Source organism: Nicotiana tabacum, chromosome 23 (genome assembly GCF_000715075.1).
Source record: "Nicotiana tabacum cultivar K326 chromosome 23, ASM71507v2, whole genome shotgun sequence".
NCBI lineage: Eukaryota > Viridiplantae > Streptophyta > Magnoliopsida > Solanales > Solanaceae > Nicotiana > Nicotiana tabacum.
The window spans coordinates 84,282,402-84,309,214 of record NC_134102.1 but is presented as its reverse complement, the minus strand read 5'-3'; the positions used below and the strand labels follow the sequence as shown (position 1 = coordinate 84,309,214).

Genomic DNA, 26,813 nt, shown 5'->3' with positions numbered 1-26,813 from the left:
TTGGTCATTTTCAACACTCTCTAAACTTTTTGAATTCTTGTCAGTGTGACCATGTTCTACGGCCGCACATATTGTATGCGATCTGTACTTCTGCTTCAATTACTTCTGGGCTTCTACATCAGATCTACGGCCGCAGAGAGAATTCTGCGGTCCGCACTTGCTTGTGCGGCCGCAGAAATACTTCTGCGAACTGCACTTCTGGTCTGCTACTCTCTTTCTTGCCTTGTGAGTCGAAACACTCCATTTTGAGTTGAATTTCTTCATTTGATCCCACATTTCAAACAGTCCTGCAATTTGTATACTTTCATTAGTTTTTGGAACATAAATCAATACTTTCGAACGAAAACAAAAGTAAAAAAGTACTAATAAGTGGTCAAAATCCACACTTATCAACTCCCCCAAACTTAAGTTTTTTCTTGTCCTCAAGCAAATAGATTAGTTCCCACATTCTTAGAGTGAAAGGTCATTACAGTGAGTCAATGGTTAGCCACTTATACTTAGTTGGGACCAATAATTACCCACACTACTCATGCATTATCAACAAGGTGACAAGTCAAATATCATGCACATATAGTTCTAATGTGACATTTGAGCTTCAAGAATTGACTTTACTCATCAAGAACTCTTGTTCTATCATGTAGATCATGGTGGACTCCAAACTCTTCCTCCTCTACCTTCCATTTGCCAAGCTCACTTCAAAAGGTAGCACTCAATCTTAAGATTCATGAAAGGTTCACTCTTCTCTTACAAGAGAATGTCACAAGTACGGCTTCAGGTACCATAGGCTTTCCCCTCATGTAGATCGCCACTAATGTAAGCTCATTCGGTTTGAAATCAAGTAGTATTTCTTTCGGGTTATAATGAAGGATTTTGGATTAGGGTAGGATATCATATGGGTAAGTGGTTACACCTTTCCTTAAACACTCCACATTTTCATTTCTTGGCTTACAAATACCAATTCTTAGAGGCATTCTCTTTTTATTGGGGGTTAGAGAGATTTGACATCATTCTTTCTTGTTCATTTCCTTTTTTTTCTCCCTGGATACGCATGTTAGGGCTCATTATCTCTTTTTGAATCCATCAACCCTTCCACTTATTCTCTTTTTTGTATTTTTCTTTTTGTTCTTTTTCTTTTCTTGACTTCTCTTTTCATAGAGATCATTTTTTTTCTCTTTTTTGTGCATTGATACCTCTTTCAAATTCCTCAAATCTCCCTCCCAAACTTATGCCTTAATCCACTTATTTCACAAGAGTGTTAAGGAAGGTCCGGGTTCCAAGAGAGGATCACTACAAAACGGTTAAAGGCTTATAACATGGTTATCAAATGAGAAAGTCTAGAGGCTCAAAGGGGGTCGACTAGGGATAACGACATTGGTTGGCAATAGAAAGCTCAAACGGGCCAAGGAAAGCCTACAATCATTTCTCAAACCAAGCAAAACTTAGGATTTCGCCTTGAAGCACATTCGTGGCAAGTTCTAGACCATTCGCACGGATACTTGGACTAGTAAAAAATCACCTCACCCCTCACGCAACTAGACCGTAAAAGAGGATAGAGTCGAGATCCTACAACAACCACACTCAAGTTAAAGAACACTATGGTCCAATAAATCATTCGATGATTACCAAAGTCAACTCAAGAGTCTCAAAATCACTAACTAGAGTTATTTGCTTTCAAAAACCTTGTTTCAAACCATAAGCACATAGATAAGTGTATTTGTACCAAATGAAATATGAGTAAATCTTTTTCTAGAATGACTTGATTAGGCCTTTTATTCATTACTACTATATTATTATTACCTAAACACAAAAAAGGACTCATTCCCTTAAGAAGGTTGTCACATCATCCATTGTTGGGACGAGTAACACGGTTCACACAAAAACTACCTTTGGAAAGAACTATGAAATTAAGAAAACCAAAGGATTATTATTACAAAAACATAAAAAGAAGCTATTAACAAAGCATGAACTAAAGTGGAAAAATAAAGAATCTAATGAACAATAACTACTAAAGATAGATAAACTACAAAAAATAAAAGTAACAGAATCATCCAATTATTATAGTCCCAAAGTCCAAATGTATCCAAATGTATCAAATAAACTCCACCCCCGAATAAAAGTAAGCATTGTCCCCAATGCTTAACAAAATAAGAGTGAAAGAAGAGAGGGTGAAGAAAAATCCCTAAGGATCCTTGGACATCTCAGTGTCCCCAACAACATCATCTCCCGTTGGGTCAGCCAATTGTATCTCAACATCATCATATCAGGGCATGGCGGGAGTGGTAAACATCACACGCACTGCCTCAGTAGTGTCGGCATCAAGGCCTGGCTCCTCAAACTGGCTAGCTGGTGCAACCGGTGCAGATGGTGGCAATGGATCTGGGACGAACTGATGTGGGTCAAGTAGCATATCAAAAGTTAGATCCCCATCTGTCGCAAGTTTGTTAACCTCCTTCCTGAGCTTGTCAACCGATTTCTTTCTTGCTTGGGACTTTCTCATCTTCTTCACTTCTTTGGTCAATTCCTCAATAACTGACCCGTGTTGTACCAGAATGTCCATGATCATCTTCTAGTCGTCCGGAATCTTCTTCAACTTTTGATCAAGATCAGAGGAGACATGTGGTGCCTGTGTAGATGACTGTGCTGCAATAGTACTTGATATGTCAGACAACTTTGAGGTATCTGTCTGCATCCAGTTGTTGAGACTCGCCAATGTCTGGGAGACTCACAGAGTAGATGATGGAGCTGTAGGTATGGGCACTACCCTCGGAGCTGGAACATGGGCTACCCTGGGGACTACGGTAGGATTTGAAGGTGGTGGCAAAGGCATAGCAGGAGCGCTAGAAGAAGGCTCAATAGAGGTAGATGGAATGCCAGCTGTCTCAGTAACTACCACTGCTAGCTCATCAGAGTGGCATGTGGTGTTAGAAGGTTGAGCTCTCTTCATCGGGTTGGTCGCATCCATCAAAGAATACCAATCAAATGGCTTCTTCGGCTTCACCTTGGTGTCATATGATCTTGGCACTACCTTTGCATCAGTAAGGTACTCTGTGATAGTGTTAGGATAAGGGTAGGCCGAGCTAGCCAGTTGTGCTACCAATAAAATATTGGCCGACATCACGGCACCCACATTAATTGGGTATCCGTCCATGATAGAAACCACAAGAACAGCCCGAGGAAGAAGTAGATGGGTTTCATTCTAGCATGGATCAAGTCTGTTACAAACAAAGGTCTGCCATCCCTTCACCTCGAAGCTAAATGTGTTCCACTGAATGGGTACCCCAGCAGTAATCCATGGTGGTGGTCGCCCTGGTGGTGCTAAGATCTCTGCCAGCCAAGGTTGGACTTCTTCTTTCATTGCATCCAGATACTCCTTCGGCTCCAAGTCCTCAAACCCCAAGTACGCGTTTAGTGTGTGATGATCAAACCTCACCTTGAGGTTGCGTACTTTAGTCACCTTTGTCCCCTTCTTGATGTGAGAGACATTTTTATAGAACTCTCGTACGAGGTACTCATTAGCATTCTCAACTCTCTCAGTAAACCACATCCAACCCTTTCGTGCTCTAAACTGCCTCAACACCGTCGGGTTGTATTTATCCAAATCCTTCAATAGAAACTGTCGCTCAGTGTTAAGGATCTCACCGGCCACCACATACGGAAATCAGTGAAGGCAGCCAAGCTGACGAACCTATCCTCCCATATCTCCTTTTTCTTCAATCTCTCCACATCTGTGGATGTACCATCTCCCCCTCTACTATCATCGGGGATATCATGTACAGTCTGTGCCTCTGTGTCTGGGGCAGTTGTTGAATCAAAGGTCTGGCTAGAACTTTCCGACCCCTCGGAAGTGTTGTGAAATAAAGAGGCCTCATCCATGAGTTGGAATCGCGTGGCCGAGACTGTGTGGACGATACTGTGTAGCCCTATGGCCGAGACTATGTGGCCGTCTGCTCCTCCTTAGTAGAGGCTGAGTTGCCCTCTGAAGCTTCCCTAGACGGGACATAGGAACTTGACTTGGAGAGGTCTGCACCTCTCCCTCTACCTGATATGGCTTTCTTTCTGATGGTTTGGGCTGGACAAGGGGCAAGGTACCTCTACCTCGACCCCTAGAAGATTCATCTCTTCCTTTTGTAGTGTCGTCACGGCCTCGCGATCGAACCATTGTCTGTATCAAAGCAAATAAGATTCTCTCAGTTCCCATAAATGCAGGCTCCCAAAGCCTTAGACTGAGATAGTACGACAAAGCAGGGGTTAACATAAATGACTCTATGTAAGTCCTCTCCCACTTGAAAGCTTGCACCTCTCTTGAGTAATGTCTGAGTCGCAGGATCAAGGTCTGAGCCAAATTCGAAAGGGGTACTTGCTGGAGCAGCTCAACGAGATGTGGGTTCAATTCCCACTATGCCTCATCCTAGTAGGTGTTTAGTTGCAAGTCATCATTTAATATATTTGAGACTGATGTAGGTAGGGGAGAACAATATGGACACGGTGGGATTATGACAAAAATTACAAGCTGCTGAAACTGGGGTCTGCGGTCCACATATTTCTAATGCGCGGTCGTAGACTGGAAGTGCGGACTGCACAATTACAAGTGCAGCCGCACTTCTATCAAAAAATATCAGAGGCTTATAAGCTCCTCTCTTAAGACAATACGGAGGCTGTTTTGCAGCCGCAGAAGAAATCTGTGGTCCGCACAATTTCAATTGCGAACTCTCTAAGATTTCTGCGTTCCGCACAATTAAAGTGTGGTCGTAGATGCACTTTCTTCACTACGTCACCCAAAACTCCTAATCTGCGAATTGCACAAATTCAAGTGCAGCCCTGGATTTCAAAAACTATGCACAGACAATCTTTTCTACTTAGATTTTTCAATTAGTTGCACAAATAGACATGGCAAGATGGTATAAATATGAAATCTCATTAACCCAACCCATGATAGCCTATTTTATCAACTACCAAGTTCAGATCTACCCCACATGGACACATAGATGAACTCTAATAACAGATGGCCTAAAAAAAAATTAAAATTTTAAAAATTAAACTAACACAAAAATGTAACATGAAATGAAGCATACTAGATAGAGTGACTGCACTGGGTGTATAAGCATAGGTGGTTGTGTGTAGGGACAGTGAAAATCTCTCAATAAAGTTGCAGAGTAACAGTGATTTTTAGGACAGGGAAAAGTGTAAAATGAACTCAAGTTTCCAATTTATACTAAAAGTCCTAAGAGGGAAAAGGGTCGAGTGCGACCACGGATTTCCAGTGCAGTCCGCACTCTGTCACCTGGGGTAGCCGTCTATGATCTTAATGTGCGGTCTGCACATTTTTGGATGCGTCCACAGATTTCACTTGCGGTCGCAGATTAGCCTCCGCACTGACAAGCTCAAACTTCAAAGAGTTAATATTTTTACACTTTTGCAAGATTCTAATTGTGCGGTCCGCACGAGAAATGTGTGGCCGCGAATGCCCTCCTGCTGTGGCACATAGAAATGGGAGGTCCGCACAAATAAAGTGCGGTCCGCGGATCTTTGAAAACGTAGCCATTTTTTTTTATTTCACCCATCTTGCAAGTCACACTCAACCCTATAGCACACTTCAAATCAAGTTAGAACACAAATAACACCTAACTACAAAAGAAAAAAGAAAAGAATATGGGTTGCCTCCCAAGAAGCGCCTTATTTAACGTCGCGGCATGACGCATAATACCCTCAAGTGAAGTAAATGACCACCACCACGTGGCTATCTCCAACCTTTGTCCAAGTAGTGCTTCACCCGATGACCATTGACTCGGAATACTTCATTGTTTTTGTTCTTCAAGTCTAATGCACCAAAAGGTGTCACACCAACAAATTCAAATGGACAACTCCACTTGGATTTTAGCTTCCCTTAAACTCTTTGTTTCAAATGTATTTGTCATAAAGGTATTTCATCTTTTCTTTGTACAAAGATGAACTCGCATATGCATGGTACCGGGACTCATCCAATTCATTCAAATGTGCAATCCTCAAGTTAGCGACTACATCCCAATCAAGATTCAACTTCTTTAGAGCCCACATTGCCTTGTTCTCTTGTTCCACAGGAAGATGAAAAGCTTTCCCGAACACTAACCGGTATGGAGATATTCCTATAGGTGTTTTGTAAGCAGTCTGATAAGCCCATAACGCATCATCAAGCTTCTTGGACCAAACCGTCCGATTAGCATTCACCGTTTTAGACAAGATACTCTTTATCTCCTGGTTGGAGACTTTCACTTGCCCACTAGCCTGTGGGTGATAGGGAGTCGTGACCTTATGAGTAACACCATACTTTCTAAGTAAAGTGTCAAAATCTTTGTTGCAAAAGTGTGACCCCCCATCGCTTATGATTGCATGTGGAGTACCAAATCATGTGAAAATATTCTTTTTCAAGAAGGCCATTACACTTCTAGCCTCATTGTTGGGTAAAGCTAAGGCCTCAACCCATTTGGACACATAATCCACCGCGACCAAGATGTAGGTGTTTCCACAAGAACTCACAAAAGGGCCCATGAAGTCAATGTCCCAAACATCGAAAATATCAATCTCCAAGATGGTTGTGAGAGGCATTTCATTTTTATTTGAGATTCCATCGGCCCGTTGACATTAATCACATCTTTTCACTTACTTACTAGCATCCTTGTACAGAGTAGGCCAATAAAACCAATAACTAAGCAGTTTTGTCGTCGTTCTTTCTCCACCATGATGACCACCATATGACGAAGAATGACAAGCCCCAAGATTATCACCTTGCTCTTCTTCCGGTACACACCTCTTAATCACCCCATCCGTACAAATCCGGGAAAGGTATGGTTCATCCCAATAATAATTTTGACAATCTCTTTTGAGCTTCTTCCTTTGGCCTGAAGAGAACTCATCCAGAATGATTCCACACACAAGACAATTTGACAAGTCCGCGAATCATGGCACCTCTTTCACTGAAATTGTCAAAAGTTGCTTATCGGGGAAAGATTCATTGATTTTAAGTCCATCATGCGGCCTCCCCTCCTCCTACAAATGAGATAAGTGGTCCGCCACTTGGTTTTCACTACCTTTACTATCTTGGATATCAATATCAAATTCTTGTAACAAGAGTAACCATCTCATCAACCGAACTTTGGAGTCCTTTTTGCTCATAAGATAACGAAGCGCCGCATGATCCGTGTGGAAAATAACTTTTGCACCCATCAAGTACTGGCGGCACTTCTCAATTGCAAACACGATAGCAAGGAGTTATTTCTTCGTAACGGTATAGTTTACTTGGGCACTATTCATGGTCTTACCAGCATAGTAGACTAGATGGGAAATCTTGTTGATACGTTGCCCCAAAATAGCCCCAACCACTACATCACTTGCATCACACATGAGTTCAAAAGGCACACTCCAATTTGGAGCGGTGATGATGGTAGTAGTTGTAAACTTGAGCTTCAAAAACTCAAAAGCTATCATGAAATCATCATTGAAATTGAACTGGGCATCCTTCTCAAGGAGCTTGCACAACGGGTTCACTACTTTAGAGAAATCTTTGATAAAGCGCCGGTAAAAAGCCGCATGGCCTAGGAAACTCCGCACACCCTTCACCGAAGTTAGGGTGGAATCTTAGAAATCACCTCAATCTTTGTCTTTTCAACTTCAATTACATTTCTTGAGATTTTATGGCCAAGGACAATACCTTTCTCGACCATGCAATGGTATTTCTCCCAATTGAGTACCAAGATAGTTTCTTCACATCTAGCCAACACTTTGTCCAAATTTGCAAGACAATCACCAAAAGAATCCCCAACCACCGAGAAGTCATCCATGAAAACTTCAAGGTAGTCCTCCACCATGTCCGTAAAAATATCCATCATACAACGTTGAAAAGTCGTCGATGTATTGCACAAACCAAATAGCATCCGCTTGAAAGTAAAAGTACCATAGGGACATGTAAAGGTTATTTTCTCTTGATCTTCCGGGGCAATGAGAATTGAGTTATAGCCCGAGTACCCATCAAGAAAGCAATAGAAAGCACGGAAGGCCAATCTATCGAGCATTTGAACTAAGAAAGGAAGTGAAAAGTGATCCTTCCTTGTTACTTTGTTGAGCTTGCGATAATCCATACATACCCTCCAACCGGTCACCGTTCTCGTAGAAATCAATTCATTCTTATCATTGGTGACCACCATCATGCCCCCCTTCTTCAGGACACATTAAACCGAAGAAGTCCATGAACTATCGGAGATGGGGTAGACAACCTCTGCATCCAATCACTTGATAATCTCCTTTTTGACAACTTCTTGCATCACCTCATTGAGTCTTCTTTGATGTTCAATGGATGGTTTAGCGCCATCCTCCAACTTGATATTATGCATGCTAAAGGGGGGGCTTATACCCCGAATATCTGCCAAGGTCCACCCAATAGCCTTTTTCCTCTTTTGTAACACCACCAATGTGGAATCTAGCTGCACGTTAGTCAAACAAGAGGAAAGAGTAACCGGTAAAGTAGAACAAGAGCCAGGAAATTCATACCAAAGGTGTGGAGACAATGGCTTCAACTCCAAGGTAGGTGGCTCTTCAATAGAAGGCTTTGTAGGAGGAGTCTTCCTATTTTCAAGATCCAAAGACAATTTTTGGGGTACATAGTTGTACGACCCCATTCCTTGCAAAGATTTCACACATTCCATGAAACCATCCATCTCGTCATCATTAAAGTTGATCAAGACGGCCTCCAACATATCACCAACATTGATAGTAGCACTTGTATCATCAACAATGACATCGGTAACCAAATCCACAAAGGAACACAGCTCATTACTATTTGGTTGCCGCATGGACTTACACACATGAAATACTACCTTTGCATCACCAACCCGGAAAGTGAGTTCTCCGAATTCAACATCACAAAGATCCTTACTCGTAGCAAGGAAAGGTCTCCCAAAAATAATTGGCACTTCATAATCAATTTCACAATCTAGAATGACAAAGTTCACTGGAAGAATGAATTTATCAACCTGGACCAAAACATCTTCAATCACACCCAACGGCCTTTCATGGTACGATCGGCCATTTGCAATCTCATAGAAGTGCGTCTTGGTTACCCAATCCCCAAAGTCTTGAAAATCGAATAGGGCATCAAATTTATGCTTGCCCCAAGATCACAAAGAGCTTTAGCAAACTCGGCACTTCCAATTATACAAGAAATTGTGAAAGAATCGGGATCCTCCAACTTAAGATCCATTGAATGAACAATCATACTCACTTGATGATTGTCTTTGATAGTCTCAAAATTCATCGACCGCTTCTTTGTCACAAGATTTTTCATAAACTTTGCATAACCGGACATTTGTTCCAAAGCTTAAATGAACTTCTTGAATTGATTCTCACCATTTTGCTTGGCAAGTCTTTGAGGGTATGGAGGTGGAGGCTTAGGCAATGTTGTCTTTTCCCTTTGTACTATCAGCTCTGGTATGTCAATGATGTGTTCCCTAGACGATTCACCTCTTATTAAGTCTCTTCCACACTATCATCAATATCAATCCGAACTTCCTCATTTTGTTGGACAACATTGTTTGGGATCTCTTATTCTTGCATTACTTAATCATCATCAACAAGTCGCCTTCAACTTGAGGTGGGTGCATTCCCGCCTCTTCCACTTCTTGTGATAACCGCCATAGAATTTCCCATATTGTTACCACCCTTTGGGTTTACCACTATGTCACTTGGTAGTACACCCTCAGGACGAGAATTTAGAGCTTGAGAGATTTGCCCCATTTGAACTTCTAGATTGCGGTTTGATGTGTTGTGTGAGGAAAGTTGGGCATCCGAGTCGGCATTCTTTTTCATCATTTTCTTGAACATATTCTCAATACGTCCCATCTCATTGTTTAAAGAACTTAAACCATAGGAAGGATAAGGAGGTGGGTTGCTCGGTTGTTGATACATTAGGGGCCTTTGAAAACCCGACCCCCCGGTTGTCTTGATTGTTACCCCAACCACCTTGGTTGTTGCCTCCCCAATTTCCTTGGTTGTTTTTTGCTCCAATTTCCTTGGTTATTGTTGTTATGCCAATTCCTTTGATTGTTAGAATTTCAATTTTCATGATTGTTTTGTGGTCTCCATTGTTGTTGATTTTGGCCTTGGAAATTGTTTCTTTGCCCTTGAAAATTGTTCACATATTGCACTTCCTCCTCTTGCTCATTATAAGAATTATCTTGATCAAAACTTCTATCATCTTGTACATAGTTATCCACTAGGGTTTGCACTGGTGGACCCTTTGTCCTCTTCTTGTTCATCAAAAAATTCACTCCCTCCATAACATAAACTTTCTTAGGGGCTTGCACTTGACTTAGTTGAGCTTTTTCTAGTTGAGTCATGGTAGTGGTCAATTCGGCAATGGTTTTCCCATAGTCTTGCAATTCTTCGTGAAGGTGGATCATATTCGGATCACCTTATGGGACATTGGCTCGGGATTGCCAAGTCGATGATGTTTCTGCCATCTCATCTAAGATTTCACACATCTTGGCATAATGCGTAGTCATAAAGTTCCCACTGGCTAGTTGATTCACTACACATTGGATGGTTGTGTTAATCCCACGATAAAAGGTTTGTTGTATCATGTTTTACATCATATCGTTGTTGGGACGTTCCTTAACTATTGTTCTATAGCGCTCCCAAATTTCGTGTAGTGATTCATTCGGCTCTTGCTTGAATGACAAGATCTCATCTCGAAGTATAGCCATATGCCCGGGAGAGAAAAACCTAGCAATGAACTTGGCCACCAACTCATCCCATGTGTGAATTGTATGATTCGGCAAACGTTCCAACCAATATAAAGCTTTCCCCTGTAGAGAGAAGGGAAAAAGCCTTAGCCTCAATGCATCCTCAGAAACAATAGTTTGTGTGCTCCCCAAACATGTATCCACAAAGCCTTTCAAATGTTTGTAAGCATTTTGAGTTGGAGCACCGGTAAAGAAACCATGTTGCTCTAGCAAAGTGAGCATCACATTGGTGATTTAAATGTTGTCGACCCTAATACTGGGAGGAACTATTGCACTAGCATAACCTTCGTTGGGTAATATGCGGTGTGGAGCTGCTTGTGGTGGATGTGGTGGAGGTGCGGTGGAACGGGCACATTGTCTCTTGGTCCCCGTCCTCTTCGTTGTGGCACTTGAGGTACCTCATCTACTTGTTCGTCCTCGCCGTCCAATTCCCCCAAAGGCATATTTTCGAGCTCATTGTTCACCATTTTGTACCTATAATTTCTTAAACAAATTAGTAACACATAAGGGAAAGAAGATATTCCTAAAACACACTCAAATATATAGCTAACACCGTTTTAACTCTCCGGCAACAGCGCCAAAAATTGATCCACTCCCAATCCACACTCAATAATGAGTGGAAGAGGTCGTTGGAAGAATAGTACCCAACTATGAGTCGGGGTCGATTTTCTCAGGGAGCTAACAATGGGTGCTAGAGTGTATACATAATGCGTGAAGACGAAACAGCTTAAATACACTTCCAAACAAGTTTGTGTTGAAAATTACTTCTATAAACTACACTATCAATGCTCAATTAGAGAAATGAAACTAGAAATTGACTAATTGTTTTTAGTTATTTTCAAATAGGTAAAAAGTCTAGGGATGTAACCTTCGCCTAGGTGTTCGCCTAATGGGTTAATTACGTTAATACTTATTTTATTGATCGGGGTATATTATAGCTCTAAACTCTAAGTTACCCGCTCAATACCTCTCGGTCATAGAGTGATTTTTTCCAATTTGGCTTTCCCAAGCCCAAATGGGTATCAAGCTAAATAGTTGATATGAGCTCAAGTCGGATTTTTTCTATCTCTAGGTCAAACCCTTTAATTAGGCTAGTCAAATCCTTAACTAGTCCAATTTCTTGTTAGCCAAGTTCTCCTAGACTAGGTCTCTCTTTCTCAAGTAAAGACCAGGTCAAAAAGGCATGAATCAATATTTGCAACCATTAATTCTAAAATTAAAGCATAAATAAGGCTAAATAAATAACACCCAATCATAAACTCGCATTAAAAAAAATATCCATAAGGTTTACTCACTAGGGTTGGGTCACAGCCCTAGCAAATGTCTCGCTACTCATAATAGAAAATGAAGAAAACAAAGAAGAAATACTAATTAGACCCATAATGTAATATTAAAATGATAAACTATGATATTCCCAAAATGATCACAAATTACCTAAAATGGTAAATTACAACGGCTACGGCTAATAAAACTTCAAAACTTGATCTAAAAATGAGATTCTCGTCTATTTATAGTGGCTCAAATTCGCTGACAAAAATGCCCCTCAGGAGGTTCTACGGCCCCACAATTCCATGTGCGGTCCACACATTGCTTGAGCCTGTAGGGGGATAGATTTTGTGGCCGTACAATTTGATCCGCGATTGCACTTCAGCTTCTATGGCCGCACAATTTATGTGCGGTCCGCACTTCATGCAAGGCTTCAGTCTTGGTCATTTTGAACACTCTCTAAACTTTTTGAATTCTTGTCAGTGGGACCATGTTCTGCACCCGCACATATTGCGTGCGGTTCGCACTTCTGCTTTAATTACTTTTGGGCTTGTACATCAGATCTGCGGCCGCAGAGATAATTCTGCAATCCGTACTTGCTTCTGCTGCGGCAGAAATACTTCTGCGGGCCGCACTTCTGGTTTGTTGCGCCCTTCTTGCCTTGTAAGTCGGAACAGTCCTTTTTGAGTTGGATTTCTTCATTTGAGCTCACATTTCCAATATTGTATACTTTTATTAGTTTTGGGAACATAAATCAACACTTTCGGACTAAAATAAAAGTAATAAGGTACTAATATGTGGTCAAAATTCACACTTATCAGCAACCATCGTAAAGCACTCACCAGTATTTAACTAGATAAAGCTACATTGGGTCTTGGAGTCGTAGAGTTGTTTGTGGGTTGGGAGAAAGTGTGTGGTGTCCAGCTCTTTAAGTGACTAATATTAACATGAATAATTCAAGTGTAAAAATCCACTCATTCACATTGGGGAGTAGTTTCAAGTTGGAGTTTTAAAATTATTTTAAAATAAAAAACAAAATTAATTTAAAATAAAAAACGAAAATAAAAAATAAAAAAACTTTCAATTCAAATTGGAGAATTGTTTCAAGTTGGAGTTTTAAATTTATTTTAAATAACAAAACAAAAATAAAGAAATAAAAAACTTTCGATTCAAATTGGGGATTAGTTTCTTCCTAATATAGTAGTCTATACAAATATTTATTTTATTTTATATATATATAAAAAAGTAAATAATTATATGATGCCAAGTGGTATAACCATAAGACGACAAGTGTAGATTTTTAGGACAAAGCTCCAACAAAGTTGAAGTTTTAAAATTATTTTAAAATAAAAAATGAAATTAAAAAAAATAAAAATTGTCAATTCAAATTGGGAATTAGTTTCAACTTGGAGTTTTAAGACAAAATAAACTTCTTTATTTTAGTTTTTAAAAAATTCACATGGCATAAGTAGTTAATAATTAGTTATTGGTTATTGTTTTTGAATTTAAATATAGTTATTTAGTTAATAAGTAGTTATTGGTTATTATATTTAAATTTAAATATCTATATCTATCTATATATAATCTATATATAATAAAAAAAAGAGGCAAAAATATACTATTAAGACAAAACCACAAAAAGCTAACTGGCATTAGGACAAAAGAAACTACCTTTCTAACTAAAAAATCTTTTGAATTTTAAATTTTAAATTAATTGGTTGTTACACTATTTGAATTAATAAATATAGATATATTATAATTAGCTATAATAAAAAAAAATGAAAAAGTATATATATAAAACAATTCCCATTCAAATTGGGGAGTAGTTTCAAGTTGAAGTTTTAAAATTATAAATCAAAAATAAGAAAAAAAATAAAATTAGCTATAATAAAAAAACGAAAATATATAATAAAAAAACCTACCCATTCACATTGGGGAGTAGTTTCAAGTTGGAGTTTTAAAATTATTTTAAAATAAAAAACGAAAATAAAAAATAAAAAAGCTTTCAATTCAAATTGGGGAGTTGTTTCAAGTTGGAGTTTTAAAATTATTTTAAAATAAAAAAAACGAAAATAAAGAAATAAAAAACTTTCAATTCAAATTGGGGATTAGTTTCTTCCTAATATAATAGTTTATATAAATATTTATTTTATTTTATATATATATATATATATATATATATATATATATATATATATATATATATATATATAGAAGTAAATAATTATATGATGCCAAGTAGTATAACCATAAGACGACAAGGGTAGATTTTTAGGACAAAGCTCTAACAAAGTTGGAGTTTTAAAATTATTTTAAAATAAAAAATAAAATTGAAAAAATAAAAATTGCCAATTCAAATTGGGAATTAGTTTCAACTTGAAGTTTTAAGATAAAATAAACTTCTTTATTTATGTGTGGTCCGCACTTCAGGCAAGGCTTCAGTTTTGGCCATTTTGCACACTCTCTGAACTTTTTTGAATTCTTGTCAGTGCGACCATGTTCTGTCGCCACACATATTGTGTGCGATCCGCACTTCTGCTTTAATTACTTCTAGGCTTGTACATCAGATCTGCGGCCGCAGAGAGAATTCTGCGGTCCGCACTTGCTTCTTCTGCCGCAAAAATACTTTTGCGGATCGCACTTCTGGTCTGATGCGCCCCTTCTTACCTTGTGAGTCGGAACACTCCTTTTTGAGTTGGATTTCTTCATTTGAGCCCACATTTTCAACATTCCGGCAATTTGCATACTTTCATTAGTTTTGGGAACATAAATCAATACTTTCGGACTAAAACAAAAATAAAAAGGTATTAATAAGTGGTCAAAATATGACATTATATGTATAGAAGTTTTAAATATATTTAATACATGATAATATTTATTGTAGTGTAGTTTATAAATATTTCTTAAGCTTTTTAATAATTTTATCTTTTAACGTATTATTTTAAGCTTGGACTTATAATTTTTGGATGCTCCAATAAATTTTATAGTCCATAAATGTTAGTAACTCAAATAAATCCTAAATTAAATCAAAATCAATTCAATACTAATAATAAAAAAAAGACATTCAATTCAATTGTACTATGAATGAAAATAGTATTGGATATCTATTTTTTAGTTTTTTCATAGTTTAGATAAAATGCATAACTTATTTTTCTTTTAGTGTTTAGTCATGTAAATAATAGTATTTATTAGTCGTACTTATTTTACCAACTTATTAGTAATTTTAAATTATATTTGTTTTCATTATGGCTTATTAATAATACTTATTTTATGTGATTCTCATCTTTATTGTTGAATACTTTAGTACAATGTCATGAATCATCTCATATTTATGTTATTTTATTAAAAAATACCTTATATAGTTCTGTCTTACTAGGATTAAAGAAATATTTGAAGCAAAAATTCTATGTTTTCTCCTATGAAGACTTTATGAAAAAAAAATCCGAAATAACCCGAAAACCCAAGAAAAATCGAGATTTAAAAATCCGACTTTTATCGGTTTGATTTGGTCTTTAGATTTAATAACCCGATATAATTGGTTTGATAATTAAAAAATTCGAACCAACCCGACCTATATACACACCTACTCACGAGTGCATAGTAATAGAGAAGATGAAATGTATAATAATATTCGTGACGCACTTACTCAGCCTCGTACATCTGTCCTAGCCTACCAAACTTTAGAAGAAGAAAAGAAAAAAGATTGAGGAGAAAATAATGAATCAGTTAGCTCAATAAACAAACTAAAGCGCGTGAGAGTATAGTCAAAAGATGCACGCGTAGGAAAGGCACATACAACAGACGTCATGGATATAATAAGGCTAAATGCAATCACAAAAAATTTCCATTTGGCTGCCTCAACAAATATATCTCATTTTTAATCCAATAAACCAAATAAAGCATTAGTACTAAATTACTCTATCCAAGATTATAATCACGGTATAACTCTATGTTAAACCAAACGAGTGTACCTATAACACAAAACACTAACATGGCAAAAGAGTGATTCTCACTCATATATGGGCGCGTAAATTAAGTGACATGGCTTAAAAACATCAAAACCTCCTCTTCCCTCTCTCAAACCGTGTTCTATCTCAATTTCACCCTCTATTCTCACAAAAAAGTAAACACACCCCTCCATTGCCTCAAACATCAATTATCACATTTTTCCCCAGACTTCATTCTGCAAAAAACTTATTGCTAAGATCACTGGTCATACCTACCACAGAACGATAAAAAGTTCTTGTGACAAAAGTTTTAATTCAATTTTATTGAGTATTGCAGGAAAAGCTGAATTTTCTTCTAACAAGTGGGGAACAGAAAACTTCTAAGTGAAGTAAAGACAAATTAGGACATAGTTTTCCAAATAAAATAAACGATCCGAGAGATGGAGCGACATTCCTACGAATTTTCATTTACTTAGAAGTCTTTGACTGAATGTGTGATATATGGTGCATATGTCTCATAGGCAATAGTGAGAAGCAACTTAAATCTTCGGCCTGCAGCAGTTATCTCTGTTTGAATAGCACAAATGGAGTCGCAGCAGATTGCTGAGGGTCGTTTCCGGTGTTTCATAAGAGCTTTCGGCAAGTTTTTTGTATTTGGCTTTTTTCTCTCTTTTGTTATTTGACACGTGTCATTCACTGATTGGCCCTTTTTTTAATGTCACACTAGCAAATCTCGCGTTTCATTTTTAAGATAGATAGCTCGAACCTCAAGTCACAATCGCATGCCAGCTGTGATCTTCAAGGCTAAAGACTATTATGGAGTTATGGCGGAAGAGTGCAAATTTCTTATTGTGGGACGATTCATTAAGGTGCGACCTCAAATTGAAAAAATCATATCAACCTTTGCAAAGAAGATTTCAATTAAAGGTAACTCAAAAATTGGAGTCTTTGATCTACACAATATTTTTATTGAACTCTTTAATGAGGAAGATTACAATACAGCGAGATTTAAGAGGAGAATTGAAGTTGAAGGAAAAGATATGTGGCTAACAAAATGGACTCCTGATTGGAAACCAGAAGAGGATGTCCCATATGCCCCAGTTTGGGTCTTACTTCCTAAGCTGCCTATGAACTGTCACAAATGGGAGTATATCAAGCAGATTTTAGGACCTGTTGGTACTCCGCTAGCTTTAGACACAGCTACTAGAGGCAGAACTAGGCCTAGCATGGCCAAGGTTAGAGTAGAAATTGATTTACTAAAACCCCAGCTTGATCAAGTTTGGGTTGGCTTAGAAGATGAAAACACTGGTTTGAAAGGCTTTGCTCAAAAGATAGAATATGAAGCTGTTCCAAAATACTGCAAACATTGTAGATTACTTGAATATTCTATAGCTGAGTGTAGAGTCTTGGAGAAAAAAAATCAAGCTAATAATAGCAAAGTAGATGAGGGGAAACAAGTGGCAGCTGACAATGAGCCAATTCAAAAAGAAGGTCCTAAAGACAAAGAACTTGAAAATGTGATGCAACAAGGAAGCCAAATACAATAAGTACCAAAAATAGATCAGGTTGAAGTGGCACAGGCAGAATCTTCTAAGAGGATATGTAAGGAAAAGGAAAAAAAGAAGAAGATAAGACAAATAAATGCTCTCAAAGTAGTTACGCAGAATAGGAAAGCCAAGAGCTCAAAGCAACAAGGATTGGTGGAAGGCACTTCCAAGGCACCTGGAACTAGTTCAAACCACACAAAACAAAGGACACAAGATCAGATAGTGGAGAGTGTGAACACACTCGGATCCAGTAAAAGGATGAAACAAGAAAAAGTTATTATTGTATCAAATCAGAGAAAGGGCGGTCAGGACCTCAGCATTTCTGCCCCCCTAGACCCCCCTGTTATGACCCAAAACACTTTTCAACAGTTATCCCAGGAGCAGGGCAATGAAGAGGAAGTCCCCTCCCAAAAAGAAAGGAATGCGGCGGGGAATTTGATAGAAAGGAATGTGGCCCTATCAAACAGACAAATTGTCAAAGTAAGCATTCAACAACCACACTTATCCGATGAAGAGGGAGTAGTGGCTGACAGTTTACCAATTACCTCTACTCTTGAAGGGGATAACCAAACTGATGAAACAGCGAATCAAATCAAGGAATTTATAGATAGAGGTGGACTCTCACCTAGAGGAACTCCTTTAGCAAAGAAAAGATCTTTCAAAACTTACCCTCATTCCGCTCTTGTTACTAGGGGCAGGGAAAAAACTAACAAAAAATAGCCAATCCTAAGGATTCCAATGATTAGCACAATCATATGGAATATTAGGAGTGTAGAGTCAAAAGGAACTTTTGACAGATTGATAAGACTCACGAGAAGGCACAAAGTTAGTTTTGTTGCTCTACAAGAGCCTTTCATACATAGTTCTCAATTAGACAACTACAACAGGAAACTGGGAATGCAAGGGGCTATTGCTAATCGCAATGGAAAAATATGGTATTTCTGGGATTTTAATTACACTTGCGCTGAGGTGTGCAATTACAAACAGCAGCTTACACTTTCTATTAAACACAATGCCACTCTTTAGGCTCACTGGGTGACCATTGTATATGCAAAATCTTCATCTAGAAGGAGGAAGAAGCTATGGGAGAGCCTAGAACATATTAATAACCAAATTCAAGGAATATCGTCTATATTTGATGATTTTAACTATATTATGAATTCCTCTTAAAAGGATGGAGGCAGACCTCATAGGTTGAGCAAAAGTTTTAATTTCATTAACTGTATGAATGAATGCAGTATGATGGATGCTGGTTATTCTGGTAATGATTTTACATGGACTAATAATAGAAGAAAGAGGAAAAGGATAAGAGAAAGACTAGACACAGTATTCTATAATGATGAATGGTCTATGACTTTTCCTCTTGTTAATGTTAGACACCTTCCTAGAATAGGATCTAATCATAATATGCTTCTTATGACCTGTTCAATTCAAGACACTCCCCCATTAAATATTTTAAGTTTCTGAACTTTTGGACAGAACAAAATGACTTTCAAAAAATTGTGCAAGACTCGTGGGATGAAGAGGTTACTGGCAATCCTGTGTGGATAATGCAGCAAAAACTGAAGAGATTAGCTAGTTCACTCAGTTACTGGTCTAGAAACACAATTGGTAATGTGTTTGATAAAGTCAAGGATCTAGAGGATAAAGTGGAAGCTATGGAAGCAGCTTATAGGGAAAACAATAGTGACACTAACAGAATTAACCTGAACAAACTCTATGCTGAGCAGATTACCTAGATTAAAATGCAAAATAATATTCTCAAGCAAAAAGTTAGAGTGAAATGGGAACTGGATGGTGATAGTAACACAAAGTATTTTCATAGTACTATTAGACAAAGAAGGAAGAAGTCTTACCTCCATAGAATAAAAAAATGAGGAAGGTAGTTGGATTTAGGGTAATATATAAATATCTGAAGCTGCTATTCAATATTTCAGCAACTTATTCACCCAGCCAGTGCAAAAGTCAGATTTTAGTATATTGAACAAGATTGATAATCACATCACTGAGGAGGATAACATTTTTCTCATTACTATACCAACTACTGAAGAGGTTAAGGAGGCTATCTTCTCACTAAACCTTAATAGTGCAGCAGGTCCTGATGGTTTCAATGGGTGCTTCTACCACTTATGCTGGGACATTATATCCAATGATGTGGTGAATATGGTTCAAGCATTTTTTGAAGGCCAAAGGATGTCTAGATTCTACACTAGCACATGCTTAGTACTTATTCCAAAAGTGGAGTCCCCTAGTTTCTTTTCCCAGCTCAGACTAATCAGTCTCAGTAATTTCTCCAACAATATAGTGTCTAAGATTGTCACAAATAGAATCACCTTAATGTTGCCTAAGATCATTTCAGAAAACCAAACAGGTTTCATGAAAGGAAGGCTCATAACTGAGAATATCCTCTTAACTCAGGAGATTGTTAAGGACATTGGTAAAAAAAATATTGGAGGAAATATGGTTATCAAATTGGATATGGATAAAGAATATGACAAGATTTCTTGAAAGTTTCCCTTTGCTACAATGAGAAAAATGGGTTTCTCATATGATTTCATTGATATCATTTATAGGCTAGTGGCTGATGTCTGGTACTCTATACTAATTAATGGTACTAGACAAGGTTTCTTTCACTCCACCAGAGGTTTGAGATAAGGTGATCCACTATCCCTTTCTCTATTCATCATAGCTGCCGAGGTTCTCTCGAGATCCCTTAATAGTCTATACAATAAGGAAGGATATGTGGGATTCTCAATGAACAAAAATGGCCCTCAAATTAACCATCTATGTTATGCAGATGACTTAGTCATCTTCTCCTCTGGGAATAAGAGGTCAATGAAGATGATAATGAAGAAGCTGCAACAGTATGAACAAGCCTCGGGACAAGAAATTAGTAAAGAAAAGAGTTTTTTTCTCACTCCTACGCACACTCCTCAATCTAGAAGAGATAGAATTCAGAGAGTGACTGGTTTCAAAAACCAACACTTTCCACTAAAATATTTGGGGTGCCCTATCTATTGTGGTAGAAAGAAGATCAGTTTCTTCACAGACATGGCTACTAAAATTCTCTACAAAATCCAAGGATGGGAGGGTAATCTTTTATCAGTGGGAGGAAGGGCCACTTTGATCAAACATGTTCTTCAGTCACAGTCACTACACATAATGGCTGCTATCTCCCCTCCAAAGACCATCCTCAAATAATTAGAAAGGCATTTTGCGGACTTCTTTTGGGGATACAATGATACCAAAAAAATATTTTACTGGAGTGCTTGGAACAAACTGTGTTTTCTCAGTAGTGAGGGAGGATCAAGTTTTGGGAGTTTAGTGGATATTACCAAGGCCTTTGCAGCCAAGAGGTGGTAGAGGCTGAGATCACAAGACAACCTTTGGTCTAAATTTATGCTAAGCAAATACTGTCAGAGGAGTAACCCTATGGCAAAAAAGAAGCAGCCTAGAGATTCTAGCAGTTGGAAAGAACTTATGGATATTAAGGATAAAGTTGACTCTCACATTTTGTGGAGAATACATGTAGGAGATTTATCTTTTTGGTGGGATAATTGGAGTAGGATAGGCTACCTAGCCTCCTTACTGCAAATTCATAATCCCGGTACCCTTCTGGTAGAGGATTGCATTGTCAATGAAAATTGGAACCTTGATCCCATTAGTCAACTAGTTCCAGTTACTATTTTATAACATATCAAGCATATAAAGATTGAGAATAATCAGGAGAAGGATAAAGTTATCTGGAAATCTTCTACTAATGGTTTATTTTCAGTTTCCTCGGCCTTTGAATTACTCAGACAAAAAAGGGAGCAACAACAAATCTGGAAATAAACTTGGATCAAGCATATCCCTTTAAAGATATCTTTCTCACTTTGGAGGATTTGGATGAAGAAGATCTCACTTGATGATATTATACTCAGGTTTGGGCTTACAATTATTTCAGAATGCTCATATTGCAGACAACCTCACGCAGAAATAATTGAACATGTTTTTCACACTAGTGAAAAGGCCAAACAAATATGGTCTTTTTTCTCCATAGCTTTGGGATTCATATCAGACTCTCCCACTCTACGAATAAGATTTTTTACCTGGAACAATTTCAATTTTTCTAATTTCTATATTAGAGCTCTGAGACATTTTGCTCCGGTTTATATATGTTGGAAAATTTGGAAAGCTAGATGTGAAGCTAGATTTGGAAGAGAATTTCCTCATGTGGAAAGAATTTGTGAGAAAATTCTTTTTCATCTGAAAATCCATTTAAAGAAGATTGGTGCTCCAATTGACATAAAATGAAACTGGCATACCTTATGTAATGCTCTAGAGAGCACCAGACCTATGTTAACTATTGTACCAGTTAGTTGGAAAAAACCTCCACTTAATTGGTTAAAAGTTAATACAGATGGTAGTAGTAACTCAGCTAACTAAACTGCTGGTATTGGAGGTATTGTGAGGGATAGAAATGGAGATTTGATTATGACATTTGCTAAAAAACTCTATTTTTGCACTAACAATCAAGTTGAGGTGCAAGCAGCCCTGTTTGTAGTTAATTGGTGCAATCAACAAGCTCACAGTAATATTATTTTTGAAATGGACTCATTGCTTGTTGTAAATATTCTAACTGACATAAATGTTATTCCATGGGAATTAGCTTAATGGGTGGAGGAGATTAAACAAGGTCTACAATCCCATCATTTCAAAATTTAACACTGCTTTAGAAAAGCAAATACTGTGGCAGATGTTCTAGCAAAAACTGGGAGCAACTTATTAGATGGTACTACTGTCTTGTTGGATGAATGGAAAGACCTCCCTAAGAAGGCTAGAGGATGCTCCAAAATGGATCAAAATCAAATACCTAATTTCAGAATTAGGAAAAAGCACAAGAATGAAACTTCCTGAAGCTATGTTTTTACACATCGGTAATATGGAGTTGTGCTCCCTCTTTTTTTGGAAGCTTAACTATTTATTCCTAATTATTCCGATGCTAGAACCAACTTATTTATTTGGTGATCAATATGGGAATGACCTTATATCATGTAATTTTTTGCTAATTTTACGGTTAGGAATATCTATCGTACTTGTTGTAGAAGGAGAGGTAAGGTTTTATGTCCCCCATCTCCATGTATTCCCTTTTTGGATTCTAATATATTGGTTAGGGTCAGCCTAAACCCACCATGATGGTGAGATTAAAATAAATAAATAAATAAATAAAAGAGACCCAAGTGTTCAATAGGCACATTTGAAAGGGTGTTTAAGTGTATAATATGTAAGGATTAGTTGAAATGCCAAATGAAAAATTGGTGTCAAACCTTAAGTGGCTGTTTATATATTTGCCCATATAATAATCACCAGTTAATTTTTCAAGTTTTCTTTATTCTTTAAATCTCAATTTTTTCCTAAAAAATCATTTCGTGCATATTTGCCTCAAAATTTTAAATAATTCAAAATTGACCGCATGAAAAAACTAATTTCTCTTTTTCTTCTACAAAATTTGTATGGAAAGTTACATTTTTTGCAATTTAGATAAATATAAGGATATTCGATTATCTCGAAGATTCTAACTTGTATCTTGGAGTGGTTGATCATTCTTCTTTTACACTAAAATATATAAGACATAAAATAATATGTGAAAATTTAGTTTGAATTTTCTTTTTAAAAAAAATAAGGTGAGTTGGAGATTAGAGACTTTATAAAATTTTGGCTTTCTTATGCTAGATTCTGCATAATTTAAAGGGAGCAATTTAGTAGAGAAAACTATAGCTATACCACGAGAAAGCAATTAACTATTCTAGGATTCTTTTTTATTTTCTTAAATGAAAAGAGATTTTATCATAAGTAGGAAAAATCCTGTAATTAAAACCAAACTAGTTTAGCACATATTTCCTGAATCCATGACTTATTTGCAATATCTAGTTTAGCACATATTTAGGGATGAGATAATTCAGGAAGTAACAATCGGAATCCTTGTACCATCTACCTTTTGCCAAAATTAGTTAATTAACTATTCGATGAGTGCAAAGAAAATTTTAAAAATTTTGGAAAATTATAAAAGGGGAAGGAGTCAAATTCATGTTATACAAGGTACTCAAATTGACCTAAAATTTTAGAAAAGGACATTTAATATTTCTGAAAATTATAAGTTACCGGTGTAAAGTAGAAGATCAAAGCTGATTTATCTCATAAACTGTCTGCTCAATATGTTTAAAACATAGCAACATAATATTTCAAGCTTGATTATCACAACAGAATCACAATAATAATAAAACACAAGTTTCTAGCACTGATAATTGCTGGATCAAAATCTGGAATCAAAGAGCTTCAGTTTCTTAAATCAGTATCAAGACTCTATCAAAAAAATAAAACTTTATCGCGTTAAATTTATTAAATGTTTCTCATTATGCTATTGATTCACCAGGTAAAGATATAACAAATAAAAACATATGCTCAGAAATCAAGCAGTAATCTTGTCCAACATTCTCAAAAATCAAAAGGAAAAATATTTAATAGCTAAGCAGGAATGCTGATATCATTCATTGTGCTCGGCGGCATTCTAGAGGCATTCTCCCTGGTCGGTTTTTTCTCTTCTGCTGCTTTCGCCCATCCAAACGAACAGCTCAAGATTTCTGTGGCGATGAGCACTTATTCCTAATGTTCTGATCCTCTGCAGTTCTGAGATACTTTTCATTATCAGCGAGAGCAATTTCAGCAGGGTTTTGATTTAAAAGGCAAGGAGGATTGTTTTTTGGAATAATAGAGATAGGCAATACAGTTATGCTGTCTAATGACCTGGAAGCATTTTCACTCTGCAACGAATGCACCATTGAACTTGATGTACCAACAACTCCTCTTGAAACATTATTTCCAGGACCAGATTCTTGAGTGGTCCGCCAGAGGCCACTTGAAGACACAGATTGCTGCAAATTTCTTCCGCCAAGTTGCACAGGTGCATGAGATACTTGATCTGTAAATTAACATCCTGTTAGAATATCTTCCATTTACATGAAACAGTAAATGGACCGATCGCAGTTACAGGATGTAAAATTGCATATGAATTTGAAAGGAATTGAAGCTTACCATTTAAGTACGGAAAAGGTTGTTGTGAGCTATAACCAGCAGTATAACCACCATTGTGAATACTTTGGTTTCCATCCATGTAAATCCGCGGGTGATCAGAGAAAGATTTCTCTTGATGTTTGTTTGTGCCCACATTGAAAGCAGGAGTTAATGGAGTTGTTTGATCCACACGACCGAGTAACTGCAATGCTGGTATGGTCTCACTAGAATAAGGATTTGAAGACTCCATACCTTTGGTGATGTGCTCCGCGTTTCCTGGTATGGTTTCAGAATCCATACTCTTTATGTCACTGATAGTCCTCCCTTTCAGATTGAGGTATTTTTGTGGATTAGCATGTCCAAATAATATGCTCTGCCTAATGGGAAACCATCCAGGTTTTGATCCTTCACCATGTTGCAACCCCCATCTGATGGGAACAGGAGCAGAAACTTGCCCTCTATTTGATGGTTTCCGCTGACTTTGTGTTAAATTGCCGAACAGTTTGAACTGTGGCTCCTGAACTTGAGTCATCTCAGTGCTATTCACTTTACCATTGGATAAGTGGGGGATATAGCCTCTGCATACTCCAACATCAGCATTTACATTTGCATGACCTGGATAAATACCGATTAAACCAGGATTTAACCTTGTAACTGCTCCATTGTCATTTCTTTCAGTCATTAAATTACTTCTGGTCTGGGGAAGACTCCTTTCATGGTTGTTGTTCAACAGCTCTACAATCTCAATTGGCCTTTTTTCCACAACCTTCTTAGACTGATGACTTCTATGCAGCTTAATTACAGATGACGAACCTTGACTTCCATTAAGGTTTGCTTTGCTGCAAGGCTGAGGCGTTTCCTGTAAGTGAATTCCAGTGAGTTGACAGAATAGAATTTGAGCTAATAACTTGCATTGAGTTATTGCCAAGTGAGATGTAGGAAATATACATATAAACCACAAGCCAAGTAAACTTAAACTAAAAAAAGAAATGCATAGCCACACCAATGAGACACAACGATACTGCCTCTTAGAATTACAAAAACAAATTTGAGGGAAAAGTTACATGGCTGTCTGAAATTAAAATCCATGCTTCTTACCTTTTGCACATTTTAGCAACCACAGATATTAGCCAATTAGTGTTAGGAAACAGCAAGTGTAACTACTTATCATGCTTTTGCTTACAGTTTCAAGGCAATGTCCACTTTATCTGCAGGCATTAAAATACAGACAAGAACTACACTAGAAAACTACAAGAGCTATCAGCTTTAGTTTAGCCTCTGAGTAAACCAAATAAAAGCAATAGCTCTAAGATACATCGTAGAAATTTGGTAATGATAAGTAATACTTCAATCATGGTAGTAAAAATACAGAAATGTGTGAAGGGGATAAGGGAAGAGGAAACATAATCTTCAGCAAAAAGTATAAAATACTCAAAGATAACACCAAGAAAACAGAAAAAAGACAGTACCATTCTGTTTGGAATTTGAAGATTTCTCCTTTGAAGCGGATTAGGTGAGCTTTGACTCTGTTGCCACACGGGTGATGTTTGGTAAATTCCCTGGTTGAGGTCGCAAATCACTCCTTTCCTCGAAGATTGACCTGATTTAGACACATTTGAGTGTCTTACAAGAGAGTTCACGTCGTTCCTCAACGATTGATCTGACGCAGGCACATTTAACTGTCTTACAAGAGAGTTCACTTCTTTCCTCGAAGATTGACCTAATTCAGACACATTTGACTGTCTTACAAAAGCATTCACGCCTTTCCTCAAAGATTGGCCTGATTCAGATACATTTGACTGTCTCGTGAAAGAGTTAACTTTCGGATCACAACTCTTACTGCTATTTTGTAGAATCAACTGCCAATTTGTCCTGTTTTTACTTTGGATAATATCATTTTCAACACGTTTCTCAGCATCCTTCGATCTGCTCAAAAACAGGTCTAACTCCGCATTAGCAGATGACTCATTTTCTAGCTGAGAAGTCACCACTCCCATACCAGTCGGCATTTGTACAACATCTTTCCTCGAACTTTCCCTTCGCAAATTTTTGTCTTGAGCTACATTCATAGGAGAAGAGGCATGTCTAACTTCAAGCAACCTGTTACTATTCCAGCACAAATCAGAGTTTCTTTCTTTTCCATGCAATGACTCATTCCTCAAATGAGTTTCAGCTTTTTCAGCGGCGGAAGCACTTGACGATTGAAAGAGAATATTAGCACCACCATATCC

At 37.5% G+C, this 26,813-nt stretch overlaps 1 protein-coding gene across 1 annotated transcript; it reads right to left on the bottom strand.

Moving 5' to 3' along the window:
• Positions 1 to 23,903: 23,903 nt before the first annotated feature.
• Positions 23,904 to 25,688, bottom strand: LOC142177565 (uncharacterized). The gene is made up of 2 exons (XM_075246713.1): positions 24,604 to 25,688; positions 23,904 to 24,490 (listed from the first exon to the last, which is right to left on the bottom strand). The coding sequence occupies exons 1-2, from the start codon at positions 25,262 to 25,264 to the stop codon at positions 24,144 to 24,146; spliced, it is 1,008 nt and encodes a 335-aa protein (XP_075102814.1). The 5' UTR covers positions 25,265 to 25,688; the 3' UTR covers positions 23,904 to 24,143.
• Positions 25,689 to 26,813: the final 1,125 nt, after the last annotated feature.

Bases quoted from the DNA above. Each gene is read 5' to 3' on its own strand.
- LOC142177565 (XM_075246713.1), bottom strand. From the start codon at position 25,264: ATGACTGAAAGAAATGACAATGGAGCAGTTACAAGGTTAAATCCTGGT. The intron at 24,491-24,603 runs GTAAGCTTCAAT...GTTAATTTACAG, and splicing joins ACCTTTTCCGTACTTAAATG to ATCAAGTATCTCATGCACCT.